The sequence below is a fragment of the Papio anubis genome, chromosome 6 (genome assembly GCF_008728515.1).
Source record: "Papio anubis isolate 15944 chromosome 6, Panubis1.0, whole genome shotgun sequence".
Lineage (NCBI taxonomy): Eukaryota > Metazoa > Chordata > Mammalia > Primates > Cercopithecidae > Papio > Papio anubis.
The window spans coordinates 164,595,069-164,615,107 of record NC_044981.1 but is presented as its reverse complement, the minus strand read 5'-3'; the positions used below and the strand labels follow the sequence as shown (position 1 = coordinate 164,615,107).

The window sequence follows — 20,039 nt, the reverse complement described above, 5'->3', positions numbered from 1 at the left end:
TAGAGCTCGGGCGTTTAATCATTAATTATTATTTGCTATGGCCGGGGCGCGCAGCTCCGGACAGAACGTGGCAAGCCAGCCTCTTCCGTCGTGCACACGCCAGTCGAGAAGACACGACATTCAGAGGTGGGGTCTGTGTTGGGGCCTGGTCACGCCTCTTCTTTCTCCGGGTGCAAAGTTGTCTTCCTGATGAGCTGGGTACAGAGGTTCCCACGGTGTCCCCTCAGTGCCCTGGCGGGAGGTGCTCACGGCGACCACCCTTGCCTTGGATCTTCAGCACGTTTTCAGGAAAAAGCCGCATTCTCCCGGGAATATGACGGGGCTTCCCAAGCCCAGATCTCCCTGGCATTCGGATGGACGGCGGCCTTCACTGGAGCACTGAGCCTCAGCTGTGTGGCCCTGAGACTCCGGGAGGGAAGGAAGGAGCTGAGGCCAGGGACGTCCTGACTTGACAAGAATCTGTTTATTGTGTTTATCAATACGAATGTGGAGGTTTCTTTTTCTTTTTCTTTTTCATTGCTTTTCTCTTTCTTCTCACTAGTGATGTTTGGAGCCCATTGGCCCCAGGTCACCTGTAACATGCCAGGGCCCACACACACCAGCACCTGCACACATGTGGGGCACCATCGCTTTGATCATGAGTGTGCCCAGCACAACTCCCCACCCCACCATGTCCCCGGCTCTCCCCACCGAGGGGTCCTGGTGCCTGTTGTCCCCTCTGTGCTGTGTGTGGCGGCGGTATTCTGCTGCCTCCCGACCCCCAGCCCCCGCCTGCCCTCTGCCACTGTCCTGTGCCCAGGCATCCCTGAGAGGTGCAGCTGCTGCCGCCCTTCCTGATACACCAGCACTGTGACTCCGAGCAGAGGCTGAGGGCGCCTGGCACGGGGACGAGCTGCCCAGGCACCAGAGCCAGTGCCAGGGCCGTGAGAATCCAGCCTCTGCTCTCTGGGGCTGTTTTTTTGCCATTTAAAAAAAATTTCTATGCTCTCGGCTAAAGGGGTCCCCACATCTTCCATAGTCAACAGCTCTACGTTTGCTGTGGAGAGAAAAGAGACCACCACTGCTGTCTTGGGTGTGTGTGTGTGGCCTCGAGGGTCTGAGAAAGGCCCGGATCTGAGTGGAGGGAGGGAGGGAGGGAGGGAGCCAGCGTCATTCCAGGGGCCGGGGAAGGTGAGACCCGAGCCTCCTAAATCTTCTAAACCCACTGGGCCAGGCCTTAAGGCGGCTGGAGTTCGAATTTCCTGAGATGAACAACTGCCCCTCTGGAAGTCCAGACCCCTTACTAGAGGAAGGTCCCAGAGCATCCCAGACTCCATGACAGGAAACCGAAGGGGCGCACGGCTGAGGACAGAATTCCGCAGCCCAGGCCCGTGGGAACTGCATCTCCTGACCTGCAGTGCCCAAAGGTCTGGGTGCTCCCAGGGCCAGGGGGGCTCCTGGGGTCCCTTCCCCTCCCTAACGCTGTGCCAAAGAGCTCAAAGGCATTGCTCATCTCTGCTGAGAGCAGCCGGGGCTCCAGGCCCTGCGGGAGATGTCCCCACCCTTCATGCTGATGCCCCCGTCTGCTGTCCACCCGAGCCAGGACCCCCTTCCTGGCCTTCCAGCCGCTGCAGGCAGGAAGGGATTTGCTAGCCCTAGGCAAGGAACGAAGTGTCCTCAGTTTCCAGTCCCTAGAGGGAGCTAGAGTCCCTCCTGGCAGAACCTGTCTAGGAATGGCCACCATGTTGCTTCCTAAGCTCAGTAGCAGATGCCACAGGAGGTGTGTGGGGCAGGGTGCCCGCCCAGGCTGCCTTCCTCCCGCCCTCCTCCTCCTCCCCTGCTGCTGCTCCATCATCCCCAGCAGCCCTGGCTCTGGCATCTGTGCCCGTGGGGTTTGCCTGACCCCCTCCACATTATAGAAGAAGGAGCAGGCACTCTGAGGAGCTAGGGGTTGTCAGCTGGGGGAGTTGGGTCCTGTCTCCCCCAACCTCGGTCTCACGCGGTCCACACTGTGAGGCTGGGTGCTGAGCTGCCCTGCACAGGAGCGCTGCATGGCCGGTGCCCTGAGGTTGTTTATTTGCATTCCAGGCACCCTCCACACACCCAGCTATTTGCAGCTCTGACCCTTGCCCTGGCTTGGCCACGCTGGATTCCCAGCCCAGGCTTCCCTCTCAGTTCCCTTCCCAGTGAGAAGCTCAGCAAGGGCGGGTCCCGGAAGGCACAGCTGTGATCTGGGAGGTGCTGAGCACCCACCCGTGACCCATGGCCGGGGAGGGCCCAGTAACGTCAGCATGGCGGTGCCCCCGAGAGGGTGGGGCATAGACCCCACCCAGACAAACCCTGACACGTTCCTTCCTTCAGGGGCGCGATGGATGGAGCCCAGTCCTGAGAGGCCTGCAGGCAACCGGCAGGAGCCCACCCTGGGAATGGACGCGATGGCCTCAGAACACAGGGACGTCCTCGTGCTGCTGCCCAGCCAGGAGCAGCTGCGGCTGACCGTGGGGGTGAGCAGGGCCCTGGGTGGCCATGGGGGTGAGCAGGGCCATGGGGGTGAGCAGGGCCCTGGGTGGCCATGGAGGTGAGCAGAGCCGTGGGGGTGAGCAGGGTTGTGGGGGTGAGCAGAGCCATGGGGGTGAGCAGGGGTATGGGGTGAGCAGGGGTATGGGGTGAGCAGGGGTATGGGGTGAGCAGAGCCTTAGGACACAGCCTGTGTACTGAGAAATCCCTGGACCACCTCACTCTGCTTACGCCAGGTGCCTGTGAGGTGTCGGATGGTCAGCCCTTTCACTGGGCCTGTGAAGGAAACATCACTGATAGACGTTGCTGTGAGAAGTAAGTTTACAGTTCAGCACATCCCTCCTGGGAGCGCTGAGGGAAGAGCACCAGGAAGCTGGTTTCCAAGGGATAGCTCCTGTCTTGTGTTCAGACGTCACTGTCTCTCTGCTTCTCTGTTTCCTTTTCCCCCATTTTGTCTACCTGTTTCAGTTGAGTTTGTGGGGACAGGAGTTGAGAGAGTACTTTCATTTTAATGATTAATGTGGATAATGAAAATGTGTAATTAAAATGAGAGTGGTTTGTTAAAGAACAATGACTTTCTGCGTAGCTAATTTATCAACGCTACCTGGAATGAAATATGACTTGCTAGTAATATCTTGGTTCAAGATTCCCCTGGGAATCTCTTGTCTGCCTGGAGATAAGAGTTCTGTGTTTAAGTAAATGCCCATGTCTATGTTTGTGGCAAAATCTCCCCCAAGACTCTGTGTCCCCACCCGGCAATGGGAAGCTGGAGTTGAGGTAATGGGGGGTGTCCCGTAGTTTCCTGGGGTCCCCAGCAGTGCCTCAGGCTTGGGGGAGGGGTCATAAGAGGACCTGTTGCAGGGAAGATGCTGTGGCTTTGGCCCCCTGCCCCATAAGAGCTGGAACTTTTATGTTTCTTGCACTGAACTTCACAGTAAGATTTTAACTGAGGGATCATGCAGCCAGAACACAGTGGACCCCCTGGGTGAGTCATGCTCGTCTGTTTTTGACTGAGCCCCTTGAAGTGCCTCTGCAACTCCTGTGGCCCCTGCTGGGCCCAGCAAGTTGGCAACCACAGAGCCTACTTCCTATCAGGGTGTGCGCACCTATGTGTCTGCAGTTGGACAGGAACCCTCTATTGGGGTGTGTGTGCATCTGTGTCTGCAGTAAGAGAGGAACCCTCTGTTGGGGTGTGCACGCATCCATGTCTACAGCTGGACAGGAACCCTCTATCAGGGTGTGTACTTGTGTGTATCTGTAGTTAGACAGGGAACCCTCTATCGGAGTGTGTGCACACCTGTGTCTGCAGTTAGACAGGAACCCTGTATTCAACCAAATATGTGTCAAGCCCAGTTATTAGAAAGGGATGGGCTGGGAAGACCATCACTGAAGATCTGTGTTACTACCATTGTGGGACCTGCCCTTCACCACGTTAAGCAGATAATAATCGTATTAGTCTGTTCTCATGCTGCTAATAAAGACATACCCAAGACTTGGTAATTTATAAAGGAAAGAGGTTTAATTGACTCGCACTTCCACATGGCTGGGGAGGCCTCAGGAAACTTACAGTCATGGCAGAAGGCACCTCTTCACAGGGTGGCAGGAGAGAGAATGAGTGCCCAGCAAAGGGGAAATCGCCTTATAAAACCATCAGATCTCATGAGAACTCACTCGCTATCAGAACTGGATGGGGGAAACCGCCCCCATGGTTCAATAACCTCTCACCAGGTCACTCCCACAGCACGGGCAGATTATGGGAACTACAATTCAAGATGAGATTTGGGTGGGGACACAGCCAAACCATATCAATAAGGTAGCCGGTCTTACAGTAACTCAGGATTAACTCAGGATGAGTAAGCTGGATACCTCATTTGACTTGAGACTGTACAAATGAAGAACCGCAAAATGGCCTCCTGCAGATCCAGCTGCCCCAGCTGTGCCCTGCTGTGAGATTTCCTCCTGGAGCCCCAAGTGAGGGTCCTCGGGAGAGTCTGAGAGCAAAGCGCACAGCTACTGGCCGGCACCATCGGTCACAGGTTTGGCGCGCTGCAATTCCGCTGGAGAACGCCGCTTCTCCTGCCCGGTGGCCACAGATGCGCCCCAGAGCTGCAACAGACAGGAGTCAGGGAGAGCTCTGCAGGGGACGCCCGCCAGTCCCAGCCATGCCGGGGCCGAACAGGTGTGACGTAGCCTCACGTGCGGGACACCGGAAATGTGGACACAGGACCCCGGAAATGTGGACACGGGACACCGGAAATGTGGACACGGGATGCCGGAAATGTGGACACGGGACACCGGAAACAGGGACACGCACCAGACGCTGGGTGTTTAGAGGCTGCTGTCAGAGGCTCAGCTGTAGGAACACTGTTGGGATCACTCGCATCAGTTGGGCGATGGATGATGAGAGACACCTATGCTCACGCTCATGGCAGACCAAGCATTCATTTGTGCTGTGTGAGGACAGAGCCCAGAGGGCGGCCCTGGAGGTGACGCTGCATCATGTGTCCCTGACTGAGCTCGGGAAATCCTCACACCAGGGACAGACAGTGATGGAGGGGGCAGCCCTGATCCACCGTCCAGAGCACCCCACCCCCTCCACCCTCACTCCCCTGCACTCACAGGTGCTCTGATGGGCATGTGGCTGGTGTTTAGCCTTCAGCTTTGGGAGAGAGTGAGGGACCCAGACCTGTTAGCTGCAGGGAGTGCCTGACTGGGTGGTCCCCCTGGTGCCCTACTGGGCCTCGTTTGCTCAGGTGGCCTCCCTGGGGACAGGTGCCAGCCCCTCCCTGAGCCCTTCCCCACCTCTTTTGCAGGTGAAGGCCACTGGCCGGGAGCTTTTCCAGCAAGTGTGCAACGCGGTGAGCATCAGAGACACCCAGTTCTTTGGCCTCTGTGTGATCAGAAGTAAGCATCGCTCAGGCCTCACTTGCAGAAATGCCCAGGGGCCGCGTCTGCCGGAGGTCAAGGGGGCGGGCGCACCACACACATCCATAATGTACACAAATATTTACACATCACTCTCACACGTACACATGCACACACCACACACATGCACAGAGTTACACCACTCACACTTGTACACATGCATACACCACATAGGCACAATTACACACCACTCACACATGTACACATGCACACACCACACATATGCACAGAATTGCACACGACTCACACATGTACACATGCACACACCACACACATGCACAGAATTACACACCACTGACACGTGTACACATGCACACACCACACACATGCACACAATTGCACACCACTCACACATGTACACATGCACACACCACACATGTGCACAGTTACACACCACTCACACTTGTACACATGCACACACCACACACATGCACACAATTACACACCACTCACACATTTACACATGCACACACTACACATGCACACACACACCACTCACACATGTAAATATGCATGTACCACACATGCACACACACACCACTCATACATGTACACACACTGCACCACACACATGCACACAGTTACACACCACTCACATGTACACATACATACACCACACAATACACACAATAACACACTACTCACACATGTACACATGCACACACCACACACGCACACAATTACACACCACTCATGTACACATGCGTACACCACACACGTGCACACACACGCCACTCACACATATGCATGCATGCACCACACACATGCAGTTACACACCACTCACATGTACACATGCACACACCACACATGCACAGTGCCGATTGTGCTGTTCTGAGGGGCTGTTGACTCCAGGGGCTTCCAGGAAGCCTCTGTGCAGTAGCAGGCTCCTGGATTTATGTGAATTCTTACCTGGAGTTCTAGTACATGCAGACGGCAGGTGGGGGGGCGGGGCCAGCCCCCTGGGCTCCACAGACCCTTCAGCCGGATTGCGTCGCATGGAAGAGCTGTAAGAACCCAAAGTGCTTCATGTGCACTTTTTGCTGCCCCAGGAAGTGAGTGGCAGCACCTGTATCCAGTGCTGCAAAGGACTGGGGGCTTCTCATCTATAGTGGGGGCTTGAGGTTGGCAGCACAGACAAGCCCTGGCCCTCTCTCCCCAGCCAAGCCAAGGGAGGCTACTCGGGGCACGGACAGATGGAGATGAAGCTCAGTGCTGACCAGCGGTAGCTGAGTATCCCCCTGCCTTACTGCCTGAGGAGGAGCAAGACCTCTGCCTGAACCGACCTCTCCCAGGCTCCCCCAGAACAAGCCGGCCTCTGTCTAGGGGAGTGAGTGAGCCAGGGTGTCCCTGCACAGGACACCAGGACCCACGCATCATCCTCCCAGGGTCTGCAGCGCCTTGTCAGGGGCTGTGAAGGGAGCGTGAGATTTTAGGATCCTTCTGGATGAAGCCGTCTTGCTGCGACCGTCCCACGTGGTGCCCTGGGGTTCCATCCCCAGTTTCTCTTCCGACCATTGTGAATGTGGACAGGGGTCAGCGCTTCCCTCAGTGCAGGTGGCCCCGGCCCCTTCTGTGCCTCAAAGTAGAAGCGAGAGTGCCCCTGTCTCAGTCTCCTCCTTCTCTAATCTCCGCCTGGAGCAGAACCCTAACTCCATCTCAGGGCTGCTCTGGAAGCAGTGGGACCCCTGGGTGGAGTGGAAGGAGGACCCTGTGGGTCAGAGGGGTGTTGACTTTGGGGAGTCCAGTTTTGCTGTTTGGTTTTGTGGTTGGTGTCATCAATCTGTGATTTTAGAAATGAAAAGAAAATTAGTCTGGAGGGAATGAGGGAAGAAAGTCAAAGCCTCCCAACCCTGTTCTTGGCATCGTTTATTTCTTAAAGACTTAAAGTACTTTAACAACCAAGAAACAAATCGACGGCAGGGCAGGGGTTGGGGGAATTCAGGAGCTGCCTGGAAAACCCGGGCCAGGACCCATTGCTTTGGTTGTGGATCATGTCCGTCACCGCCAGACCAGACGTTCACTGTCGCGTTGGAGCCGCTGTGTTTGTGGGGCGAGCTCTGGCTGGCGCTCCACTCTGCTTTGTCTATGCCCAAGTTCTCGGCACTGAGGCTTCACTGCTCTCCCAAGGCGGAGAAAAGCCCCAGGGCATCCCCCTCCCCTATGCGAGGCCCTGCACAGGGTGAGTGGCTGTGGTTGAGAGGGCCTCTGGGAGACGCGGTTCCAAAGGCGACCACGGATGTGAGGGCACGGGACTTCAGCCCTATCCGGAGTTCAGGCCCAGCGCCTGATGTCCCTGAAACCTAGAGACAGCAGGTGGTGTTGGAGGGTTCTGAGGGTGGAGTGTGGGGGTCCTCCAGAGGTCCAGTGGCAGCTCCTTGGGGAAGGACCTCCCCTCCCAGCAGGGGGTGCAGGGCAGGGCGTCTCTCCTGATGACCAAGAATCCATCGCCCAGGCGGGGCAGGTTCCCGGTGGCCAAGGATTCTCCCAGTTTGTATGCTGATGATCCTTGGTGTTGGGGAATTGCAGACAGGTCACGAAGCCGGCAGCCCTGGCTTGGACGCCTTTGGCTGGCTTCTAACCCTGTTTCCCTTTCAACTGAGGCACAGTGTCTGTGTAGTCAGCTGCCCAGATGCTAAGGGGAGAGCTCACGGGCATTTGCATTTGCCGTGTGTCTGAGCACAAGGGCCAGCAGTGGGGAGGCCTGGGAGGCAGGAGGCAGGGGTCCTTGAGTTCTGAGGGTCAGTGCAGGATGAGGGCCTGCAGCACTGGGACAGCCTTGAGCAACAGGAGGGGCTGGGAGGGTGACCCGGAACAGCTCCCACCAGCAGCCAGGCGGGCGCACACAAAGGGAGATTGCTGGCTGATCAGCCAGTGTTTGCTCTGGAGGCGCCTTTACCCTGCGGAGGGAGTTCCCAGGTGGGAGGACTTTCCAACTCCTGCGGACCAACTCTTTCTCGCGTCCCTCTTGACGCTGTCCCCTTTCTCCCTGTCCCCTTGACCCTGGACGTTTGAGACAGCCTGTGGCCGAGCTCACTGGCCTTGGGGACAAGAAAGGAATCTGGGTCACCTTTCCTCCTGGTGATCCAGGAATCCACCTCTGAGGAGGAGGACAGACTCAGAACAGGCCCCTCAACCTCCCTGGGGCTGCAGCTTGGCGCCTCCACCCAGCAGAGCCCCGTGGCCCCAGGGCCTTCTTGACCTCAGGACACCCTTCTTGGTTCTGGCCAGAGCCCTTGCTTTGGAGATTTGGACTTTTTAAATGGGAAGTACTTGGATTTCTTACTTTAATTATCTTGTAAGTTGTAAATTGTGTACATTTTTGAGGCCTATAGCAAAAAACAAGAGATGCAATTTGGGGCTTGGATATAGAGACAAGGCAAAATAAGACAGAGACAGAGAGGGATAGAGAGAGGGTGGGCTCCACCTGGCCTGGCCTTGGCCCTCGCTGCCTGGAGCTTGCTCCTGTGGCAGTGAACAAGGGTGCCGGTGTCCAGCACCTTGGCCAGCCCTACGGGAGTCTCCTGCTGTCACGCCAGTGTCAAGGGTAGCAGAGCACAGTGAGGGAAGCTCAGGCCTTTTGTTCAATCAACAGGCACTTGTGGAGCTCCACGGTGTGTCCCGATCTGCCTGCCAGGAGCTGGGAGGACGACTCTCACCGGGAAGAGAGTGAGGAGGCTCCGGAGGGTGCATGTGGTCCCCACCCTGCTGGGTTCAGGGGAGCCTATAGCCAAGGCCAGAATCTCCCCTTCCAGCAGCTAGATGCCCATCCTCCAGCAGACAGTCCTGTGCCAGTCAAGGCTCTCCAGAGAAGCAGGACCAGTAGGACACGCAAGCACACTCTTGATGGATATATGTGTATGTGTATGTCTGTAGACACGTATCCTTCCGATCCCATTTCTCTCTACAGATAGTGTGCGTGTGTATAGATACATAGAGGGAGAAAGAGAGAAGCTGATTTATTGTAAAGAACTGGCTCATGTGATTGTTGGAGGCTGGCAAGTCTGAAATCTGCAGGGCAGGCTGGAGACCTAGGGAGAGCCACTGTTGAAATCTGCAGGGCAGGCTGGAGACCCAGGGAGAGCCACTGTTGCCATCTCGAGTCCGAGGGTCATCAGGAGGCAGAGTTCCTTCCTCCATAGGGGACCTCAGTCTTTCCCTCTTAGTCCTTCAACCAACTAGACGAGGCCCACCACAGTATGAAGGTCATCTGCTTTACTCAAAGTCTACTAATGTAAATGTCTCCCTCCCTCCCTCCCTCCCTTCCCCCTCCCTCCCTCCTTCCCTTCTTTCTTTCCTTCCTTCCTTCCTTCCTTCCTTCCTTCCTTCCTTCCTTCCTTCCTTCCTTCCTTCCTCTCACTCCGTCACCCAGGCTGGAATGCAGTGCTGTGATCATGGCTCACTGCAGCCTCGACCTCACGGGCTCAGGTAGATCCTCTGGCCTCAGCCTCCTGAGTGGCTGGGACTGCAGATGCATATATTGTAGCAGGACGAGCCGCAGACAAAACTCCTCAGACACCAGATTAAAGAAGGAAGAGGTTTTTTATTCAGCCGGGAGCATCGGCAGACTCGTATCTTAAGAGCTCTCTGAAAAAGAAATTATTGGCCATTTTAAAGGCTTACAACTTTAAGGGGTCTACGTGAAAATCGAGCAAGCGTGGGAAACGTGACTGGGGGCTACATGCCTTAGCTAACAGAACAAAAAGTTTTACAATGGTTTTTTCATACAGCGTCTGGGATTTACAGACAACACAAGTAGTTTAGGTCAGGGGTTGTTGTTATTATTATTACTTTTTTTAACTCCTAGGGCCGGGTGGCGGTGCCAAGGTTGTCTAGCTGTTTATCTTACTTTGGTTTCTTTCTAACTTTTTGCTTTCTCTCTCCTCCTGTCTTGTGAACTAGGCAAGGTGAGGGGAGTAGTCGTGGTCTCCTTCCTTATCCCCTGCTTTGAGAATTTTCACTAACTAATGGGAGTTCTCACTTTTATTTTTACTTTTTGAGTCTTTTTGCGAGACAGGGTGATAGTGTTTTATGTAATACAGTTTTGTTGAAGTTTTCTGACGAACGATGGTAGCTACAAAACCTTTTATCATTTGAAAGAGTAAGTGTAATACAAAGGGGATCAGCAAGCAAGTTTCTATTACTAGTAATACACTTACAATGAGGGTTTTAAATTTTCTTATAGCTGAAAACTATTTTCTAAATGAAGACCTAGGATCAAACCTGAGTTAAACCTGTACAGGCCCATGTACCAACTTGTCTTAAGCAGGCACATGTCCTAAGCAGGTTGGTTTTTTTTACTGGGTCTTAAAAGGTTTTTCTTAGCGAGTAACACAGTATTTTTTAATAACAGAAGTTTTTAAGAGCCAGACGCTTGAACTTGGGGCGTCTGTTTGGAAAAGTTAAAGAAAGTTATCTTGAGGCATTAATAAATGAGAACCATTGGTCTCTATATTTAGCCTTTTATAAACATAACATGAAAACATTGGCTGGCGGTGCAGTGTTAACTCAAAGCCTGCAATCTCAGCACTTTGGGGCTAAGGCGTGGAGATCCACGAGGTCAGGAGGTCGAGACCATCCTGGCTGCAGTGAAACCCGTCTCTACAAAAAACAGAAAAACTAGCAGGGAATTGAGGTGGTGAGAGTAGCCTGTAGTCCCAGCTACTCGGGAGGCTGAAGGAGGCAGGAGAATGGGCGTAAACCCGGGGCCGGGCTTGCAGTGAGCTGAGATCCGGCCACTGCACTCAGCCACAGGCCACAGGCGAGACTCCGTCTCAAAAAAAAAAAAAAAAAAAAAAACATAACATGTCGAAACATCTAGGCTACTAGCAATGTTTTCAGCCTACTGAGCAAATAGGTTTTTTCTCTTTTTGCTAAAGGAGGAGGTTCTGGTAACTTCTGGTTTATATGTTTAAAGAATGACTGAGCTTCGAGAGGTAACAAGCTGGGCTGGATGGGTCTGGGTTTCCTAAGTAGCATGTGTACAGTGGGCATACCTTATATAGGTGTTTCTTCTAGCATGGTTATAAGGGTAGCAACAACAAAACAATGTACAGAGTATTCATATCCAGCAAGGACAAAAGAGGTCCTTACTTGGGAAAAAGGTTGAATACAGCGACAGATCAATAGGAAAACAGTTAGTATTACAGGAAAACTATTAATCTTAAGATTTTTAACTACATTTACTTGCTTGATGAGTCCTCGAGCTTCGGCCGTGCGTAGACTAGTCAGCTGTCGGTGTGTGACTAGAGCAGGGCTTGTTGTCTCCTCAAGCTTCAGTCGTGCGTAGACCGGTCAGCCTCCAGAGTGACCAGAGCAGGGCTGTCGGCCTCAGCAGCAGCTTGGTGTCGTCTCAGGATCAGCCGGGTTGGGTGATCTGTGTCCTGCTGGCTGGTTTACTTGTCCTGATCTGCCGGTGTTAGCTGACTGTGGTGGATCCAAGACACAACACCTGCAAGGTTAACAGCAGTGGGAGTGGACAAGGTTACAGGATAGGGCCTATCCTATATGGGTCCTATTAAAATTAGATTTTACTTTAAACAGAGTCACTAGATTTAAAGGGGTGTCAAGCTTATAGGCATTTCCATTTACTTAATCATGAACACTTTATATGGCTATTTTTAAAGCCTGTATTTGCTTCTTTAAGGTTAATTCCTTTAGTTTCTGGAGGTCACCTTTAATTTGACCTGTGATTTGCGGGTGGCCGACCGAACAAAATCTTATAGGGCAAATACCTAGTTTGTTTGGTGGGGTGCCCCCGACTCGGAGGAGGACCATAGGCAAAAACGTGATTTTATCTTAAATGAATTTTCTGGCAGTATTTTTTTTTTAGTAGCTGCTCGAGTGTCCAGTTCATGCGTTTTACCTTTTCTTGAACTTTGTGGCCAATAGGCTGTGTGTAACTTTTATTTTATTTTTAACAGTCTTGTTAAATTTTGCATTATTTTAGCGACAAATGCTGGCCTATCATCTGACTTTAAAGTTAGAGGTAGTCTAAACCTGGAGATAATGTCTTTTAACAGAACTTTAGTCACTTCTTATACTTTTTCTGTCCTGGTGGGGAAAACTTGAACTTACCTTGAAAAGGTGCAAACAAGCACTAGCCTGTACCGATAGCTTCCAGCATGGGGCAGTTCTGTAAAATCTGTAAGCAAGTTTTCACAAGGTATGGCTCTTTTTCCTGTTTAAGTTTTTTAGAGGAGGGGTTCTTCTCCCCCCGCCACCCCCCTTTGTAACTCTATTTAGTGGCTTAGCCTTCAGCGAGAAATTGGAATCCAGATACGGCAGAATCTTGCTGCTTTTAACTTCTAATGTGACCATGGGCTCCCGGGAGCCTAATGGGATGGTGCCTAGTCTGCCCTGGTCTTTACTTTACATTTGTTAGCTCCTGTCAGCCTGAACAGATCAGTATTTGGTTCCTCCAAGGTGCAGCAGCCCTTGGCCGATGGCCTCTTTGTCTTGTGGCCTTGGCCAATTCCTTTATTGTCTTTTGAACATTTACCCTTCTAGTGTCTTTTCTGTTTGCATTTCTTTATTAATCTCTCTCAACCTTGTGTCTGAATCTGCCTAACGGCGTTTTCACGTTTATATCCGATCCGCGTCTTCTCCCACATTGCTAATTTTTTTTATAAGAGCTGTTGCTAACAGATTGGCTTTTTTTCTTAAGTCTTTAATTTACTTTTTTTTTTTTTCCCTGAGTTTTCTTGCTCTCACATTGGTCGGTGGGGCCAGGCAGCGGCTTGCAGACCTCGCCCCTGCTTGCCACTGCGTCTGTCTCTCAGTTTTTTCTTCAGTTCTCTTTTTTCACATTTACTCTTAGTCTTTTTTTTTTCTTTTTATGCTCTTTTCCAGTTGTGTCCCTTGGTCACAGTTAACATACACCTTGGTGGCCACTTTTCTAGACTAGGTGGTATTCATGCCTGCAGCTTCTGCTTGATGTCACCCTGGGTTTGCTTTACAAATGAAGCATTCACTCTATACTGATTTCCAGCAGCCTCAGGGTTCAATGTGGTGTAGAGCCAGAATGCTTTATAGAGTCCCTTATAAAACTGACTTAGCTTCTTGTCAGCTCCTTGAAGCATTCCTGAAATCTTTTTTATATTCCTTGCTTTTTTCTACCAAGTTTTAGCCTCTGCAGAAGTGCTTCTTAGTACCTCGGCAAACGCTGAAGCTGAGTTGCATTCTCTGGGTCTTTTTTCCCCTTTTTCCTAGAGTTTAACAGGCTCTTTTCTTTGTATAATTTTCCATGCACTTGGAGGGTGAAACAGGCATACTGAGAGTCAGTGTAAATATTTACAGTCTTACCTTTACTGAGCTCTAAGGCCCAAATTAAAGCAATGAGCTCAGCTTAACAACAGTGTCCAGGGTTACCACCGCATACCCTGCACATCTCTCTCCTTGTGGTTTGATGAAGCTGTTCCCATCCACATATAGCTCCTAGTCTACTGATGCTCAAGGCTGGTCCCAGAGGTCAGGTCTGCTAGAGTAACTTGAGTCCAACACCACTACACAGTCGTGCTCGACAGGGCTCTAGCTGTCGGGAGCAAGGTGGCGGGTTCAGAGTGTTTCCAGTTTAGTAGATCGATGGTTGAAAAGAGTGGATAGACGAAAGTATGTTGCCCCCCCCCCCCCCCCCCCCCAGATGTGGGCCTGGTCATTATAATAGACAGGTCCTTGCATCTCCCTGAGAGGCATTTGCAGAGCTCGAGCAAGACCAGATCTGAGACGGCCACTTGACTATCTTGACTTCCTTCCTTGACCTCTGGAGGCTCCGATCCTCCCCTTCGAGGTGAGACCTGGGGCGTGTTAGCTCCTGAATCTCATTTCTGAGGGGGCTGTTGGCCTCGGTAAAGTGGGGTAGTAGGCTGGGACATATGGAGAAAGAATTTCTATTATCTCTGGTAGCTCCTGCAAAAGTGGCTTATCTTGCTGTTTCTGGGACTCCCTTTTTAACTTTGTGTCTGCTGGCGAAACCGCTCTTACTTTTACTTTTGGCTTTTTTGCAATAAGCTGTTAAACAGGGCTAAATTTGTGCTGGTTTTGTCTGTATTATATTCAACCATGAGTCAATATAAAGGAATTTGATCTAGGTACACCAGCTGTCCTCCGACCCCTGTCACCACCTTAAATACATGGCCAATTGTTCTCTGTCTATAGTTCCTTCGATGGGCCATCCAACACCAACAGAAGGCAGTTCTAATTCACACAGAGTTCTTAACCTCTAGGGGGTTAACTTAACTCTATAATCTCCTGCAAAACCTTTCTTAAAGTTCTGTAACGTACATTTAATAGAGTAAGTTTTGATGATTTGATGACTTTCTTTTTTTCTTTAAAATTTTTTTTTTTAACACACTTCCTAGCGGAGTGGGCTTACTTTGTGTCTGACCTATTTTTTTCTCGAGACAAAACAACATTTACACTACAAGAAGGAAAGGGTAAAAGGTCACTCACTCATCTAATTCACACTAAATAAAAATCAAAACTAAAACCAAAGTGTTGTTAAAGGCACACCTGTTCGTCAAGCAATTTAAGCCAAGTTAAAATCAGAACCAAAACCAAAGTGCCAATAAAGGCACGCCTGTTTATCGAGCAATTCAAATCAAGTCAAAATCAAAACTAAAACCAAAGCATCAAGCAATTCAAGTCAAAAACAAAAACCAAAGTGCCGGTATAAGCACGCCGTGGGTGATCAGGCCACGCTTCCACTCAGATGGAGTGGGCAAGTTCCAAAGACCAGTCTTACCAAGTTTCAGATGTCCGAACTTCAAGTGCAGTTCCTTCCCAGTGTTCAACCACTACGTTGATCCTCCACAGGGGCCTGCTGTGCACCACTCTGACAAAGCGTTCCACCAGGGCAAATGCCTACCTGGGAGCGCTCTCAGGATCCGCATCGCTCAAGCTGGCCAGAGTGCCCTGCAGGGATGCTCTACAGGGCAGGCATAAACTGCCTAAGGGGCTGTCTCGACCGTCCATCCGTTAATCGGTCAGGGAACCAAGAAATGTAGCAGGATGAGCCACAGACAAAACTCCTCAGACACTGGATTAAAGAAGGAAGAGGTTTTTTATTCGGCCGGGAGCATCGGCAGACTCACATCTTAAGAGCTCTCTGAAAAAGAAATTCTTGGCCATTTTAAAGGCTTACAACTTTAAGGGGTCCACATGAAAGGGTCGTGATAAATTGAGCAAGCGTGGGAAACATGACTGGGGGCTACATGCATCAGCTAACAAAAAGTTTTACAACGCTTTTTTCATACAGTGTCTGGAATTTACAGATAACACAAGTAGTTTGGGTCAGGGGTTGATGTTATTATTATTACTTTTTTAACTCCTAGGGCCGGGTGGTGGTGCCAAGGTTGTCTGGCTAGTTATCTTACTTTGGTTTCTTTCTAACTTTTTGCTTTCTCTCTCCTCCTGTCTTGTGAACTAGGCAAGGTTGGGGGAGTAGTAGTGGTCTCCTTCCTTAATACCACCACAGCCAGATACCTTTTGTATTTTTTTGTGGAGTCGGGTCTCATTATGTTGCCCAGGCTGGTCTCAAACTGGTGAGCTCATGCAATCCACCTGCCTCTGCCTCCCAAAGTGCTGGGATTACAGGCATGAGCCACCGCACCCAGCCTAAGTGTTGCCCTCATCTTAAGAATGTCTTCACGGTGACATCTAGACTGCCTTGACCATGCAGCGGGGCACTGTGGCTGGGCTAAGAAGGGTGCACCCATCACCAGAAGTGATGATGTCTGCTGTCCCGCTTCTAGGGGTGTGGAGGGTTAGGGGACAGTGACGATTTTGAGAAACAAGTGGCTCTGTCTTCCAGATTGGTGTTGCCGCAGGAATTGTTCTCATAGTGTTTGACGTTAAGCACTAGGAAGGACTAAGCTTGAGGAATTCATTTTCTCTCCTTCTCGTTGTGATTTGAGGTGGAATTTGGAAGGATACAGCAGGGTGATTTAGGTAATGAACGTACAAATAAAGGGCTTTTTGCTGACCTTACTGAGGCAAAGGTAACCCCAGATCCTTTAGCAAGCATTGCCCAACATCTGCTACTCATGCTGCAAACACTTGAGTTCAAGCTCGAGTACCCAAATGGTGAATTCGGGGGAGTCAGGACCAGAGAATGGTGATTCAGACTTTTTCACTCAGCATTTGCTTAGACCAGGCATTGGCAGAGTTTTTCTGTAAAAGGCCACATAGTAAATATTTTGACTTTGCAGTACGAAAGCAGCTATGGATATGATGTAATAGAACGATTGTGGCTGTGTTCCAACAAGATTTTGTTAACAAGAGCAAGTGGCTGCTGGGGTTTGGCCTGGGGCCCTGGTTTGCTAACCCCTGGCTTTGAGGGTCCTTGGCCTGTTATGGAGTGGGGTGGGGACTCCCTTATGAATGGCCTCTGCAGCTTGGGCCTCCCCATCTGTGAGATGGGAGTAGATAACAGTGCCATCAGGTTAAAGATGTAGGGATTGGTTCAGAGTCTTTAGCACAGAGCATGGCACGCAGTGTCCAAGCTGTGATTTGCTTGATTGTTACCGATGAGGCCAAGTGTTTGATCCTCCCTGACACAAAAGGAAACTGGGGCTGGTGACACCCTGGAGCCTCCCCCTGGGTCTAACACCATCTAGAAGGGCTGGGTACTAAGGATTAGAAAGACAGGCAGGGCGGAGAGGGGCCAAGCCAGGCACCCGGCCCTGTGATGCCCTTTCTGCAGGCCTCTGTGGGTAAATCTTCCTCACTGGTGTCTTCCTTTATCTGCAGAACGTGCGAGCACTTGGGGATGGAGTATCTTCATATGTAATGCAGGTGGCTGTAAGGGAGTACTGCCATATCTGGGACTAACTTTTCCCTGTGGCTTTTATTCTCAGGACTGCAGGTTTTCTAATATAAATAAGAGTAGACAGTGCTCTGTATCCATGGGTTCTGCATCCTTGGATTTAACTAGCCTCATGTTGAACATACTCAAAGTAATAACAATAAATAGTACAACAATAAAATAATACAAGCTTAACAACACAGTATAACAAAGATTTCCACAGCATTTACATTGCATCAGGTTTTATAAGGAATCTCGAGATGATGTAAAGTGTACACGAGGATGTGTGTAGGGTACACACGAACTCAACACCATCTCCAGGTTTTGATATCCGAGGGGCGTCCTGGAACCAATTCCCAGCAGACACAGAGGGATTGAACGTTGTTTTAAGTCACCTGTGAGTCTGAACTACTAGAAGTACTTTTTGCACCACAGTCTTGCTGTCTGGTGGCTGCCCACGGGGCTACCTCCTGCGACAGGTTCTGCCCAAGGAGGGCGGGGACTATGAGGGTGGCCGTGCTGCCCTCCAGGGTTCATGCTGTTCAGGGTCTGCTGGGGACCCTGCGTCCATGTCGTTGGACCAGGTCTCTGGGCCCCCCCAGCATGAGGCTCCCCTGCCTTGCCCCGACACTGCACAAGGAAGGATGCTGGGTGATTTGACTCTTGACTGAGAGGAAATTGTGCCTACCTGACTCCACTGCCCACTGCTTACTGCCCTGGGTTCTGGGAGTGCTGGTGTGAGGACAGTCTCCCCAGCATGTTCTAGAAAGAACGCCTTACCTCTCCCAAACCTCTGTGCTTCCGGTGGGGACTCGCGGCAGCCCGGTGTTCCGGTGGGGGCTCGTGGCAGTTTGCTGCAGGGCGGGCGGTCATGTTTGCTGCAAATTCAGATTTTTGTGACTGAATCACAGGTTTTTTTTCTCCCTGGGGAGCCTTGAATCTCAGAGGTGAAGGAGACCTTACTTAGGATTTTAAGACTTTATTTTTTACAGCAGTTATGGTTCACAGCAAAATTGAGTGGAAGGGAGAGATTTCCCATGTGAACTCCTCGCACGCACAGCCTCCTGTGCTGCCAACATCTCCCCAGGGTGGTGTGTCTGTCCCCACTGAGGAGCCCATGGTGACCAGCGTCGCACAGTCTGGGGTGGACCTCGGGGCTCCCTCCTGGTGTGGTACGTTCTCTGGGTTTGCACAAGTGTCAAATGCCAGATGTCTGTCACCTTAGTGCCACAGAGAAGAACTTCATTACCCTGAAAGTCCTACGCTCGGCCTGTTCCTCCTCCTCCCTCATGATGGCTAACCCACGGCGCCTTCCACTGGTGTCACAGCGGAGTCCCTTTCAGCATGTCACACGGGGCAGTCGGACAGCAGGCAGCCTTGTCAGGTGGCTTTTGGCACTTGCCCTGCCTCTGAGGTTCCTCCAGGCTCCTGTTTCCAGTGCTCAATCACAGTCCACAGTCTGGCCCCGCCAGCAGGAAAGCAAGGCTTGAGCCGGGAGATGCCTGGTCAGGGACACAGGGCTGCCAAGTCCAGTCAGCCCAGAGGGCCGGAGCCAGCAGCCGGGTCTGGCAGGGCTCTGAGGACACTGGGGGAATCACGCACCTCAAGGCCTCAGCTCCAAATCGTGAATGGAGAGTGTGGAGCCCACGGACTCTCGGGAAGGCACGCTGATACCACAGGCCCCGTGAGCCTTGCCGAGACTGGCCTTGCCACCACTTCCGTCGGGTCCTCTTGATGAAGGGTAGGCAAGGCAAGCCCAAAGTTGGGACTTAGCCTCAGAGGGTTCTTGGCTTCACCCAGGAAAGAATTCGAGGGGGAACGGGTGGCATTAGACAGCAGCTCTTATGGAAGCAGCCATGCATGGCGGCAGCAGAGGCACAGCTCGGTGCAGAGCCGGGCCCCCCCAGAGGCAGCACACCCAGAGCAGCAGCTCAGAGGCAGGGCTGCACTCAGAATCATACCCACTTCTACTTAAATACAAATTAAAGAGAAGATTATGCAGACATTTCTGGAAAAAGGCGGTAACTTTCACATCCTCGGGTTGTTGGCCTGGAAAGGGGCGGTACCTCCCAGGGTTGCTATGGCAATGGTAAACTGACCCACGGCTGGTGGGCGTGTCTTATGGGAAGCTGCTTCCCCCATCTCTGTTTTAGCTAGTCCTCAATTTGGTCTAGTATCTGAGTCCCATTCCCCCGCCAAGTCAACTCATGCCTCCTACCTCACTCTGAGCCACCAGGCTGCCACGGATGGGGTGGCCTAAACCACACACATCTGTGTCTCAGTTCCAGAGGCTGGAATCCAAGGCCAAGGTGCCAGCATGCGTGGCTTCTCCTGAGGCCTCTCTCCTGGGCCTGCCAATGGCTGCCTCTCTGTGTGGTCACATGGTCGTCCCTCTGTGTGTGTCTCTCTCTGTGCAGTTTCCATGTTTTTATAAGGATGCTGGTCTTCTTGGATGAAGGCCTACCCTAATGACCTCATGTCCACTCAATGACTTCTGTAAAAGCCCTATCTCAAAATACAGGAACTGAGGTGCCAGGGGCCAGGACTTCAGTGTATGCATCTGGGGGGCATGATTCCACCCTCAGCAAGGGCAACGCCAGGTCATCTGCTGAGCCTGGAACACAGTGAGCTCCCTGGCCCCCGCGCCTCTCAGGACTGTCAGGCCCCGACTGTGAGGGCCAACAGGCTGGGCAGAGCCCGGGCTGACTGCTGTGACCCTGAGAGGCCACGTTCAGGTGGGCCCTGCCCGTCACCCTGGGCCCCGTGGTAGCCTTCCCAGGCATTGCCAGCCATGGCCCTGGCCCTCCCTTCACCTGG

General features: G+C 51.9%; 1 protein-coding gene across 8 annotated transcripts in view; it reads left to right on the top strand.

Moving 5' to 3' along the window:
- FRMD1 (FERM domain containing 1) overlaps positions 1 to 20,039 on the top strand; it is a 121,801-nt gene that overhangs the window by 89,492 nt on the left and 12,270 nt on the right. For 2 of the 8 annotated variants that reach the window (XM_021938088.2, XM_021938089.2), the window contains exons 1-2: positions 2,271 to 2,483; positions 5,310 to 5,400. In XM_021938088.2, coding sequence (XP_021793780.2) covers positions 2,271 to 2,483; positions 5,310 to 5,400 — 304 coding nt within the window. The other 6 variants (XM_009206414.3, XM_009206415.4, XM_031667584.1 and 3 more) reach the window with 6 other exon arrangements.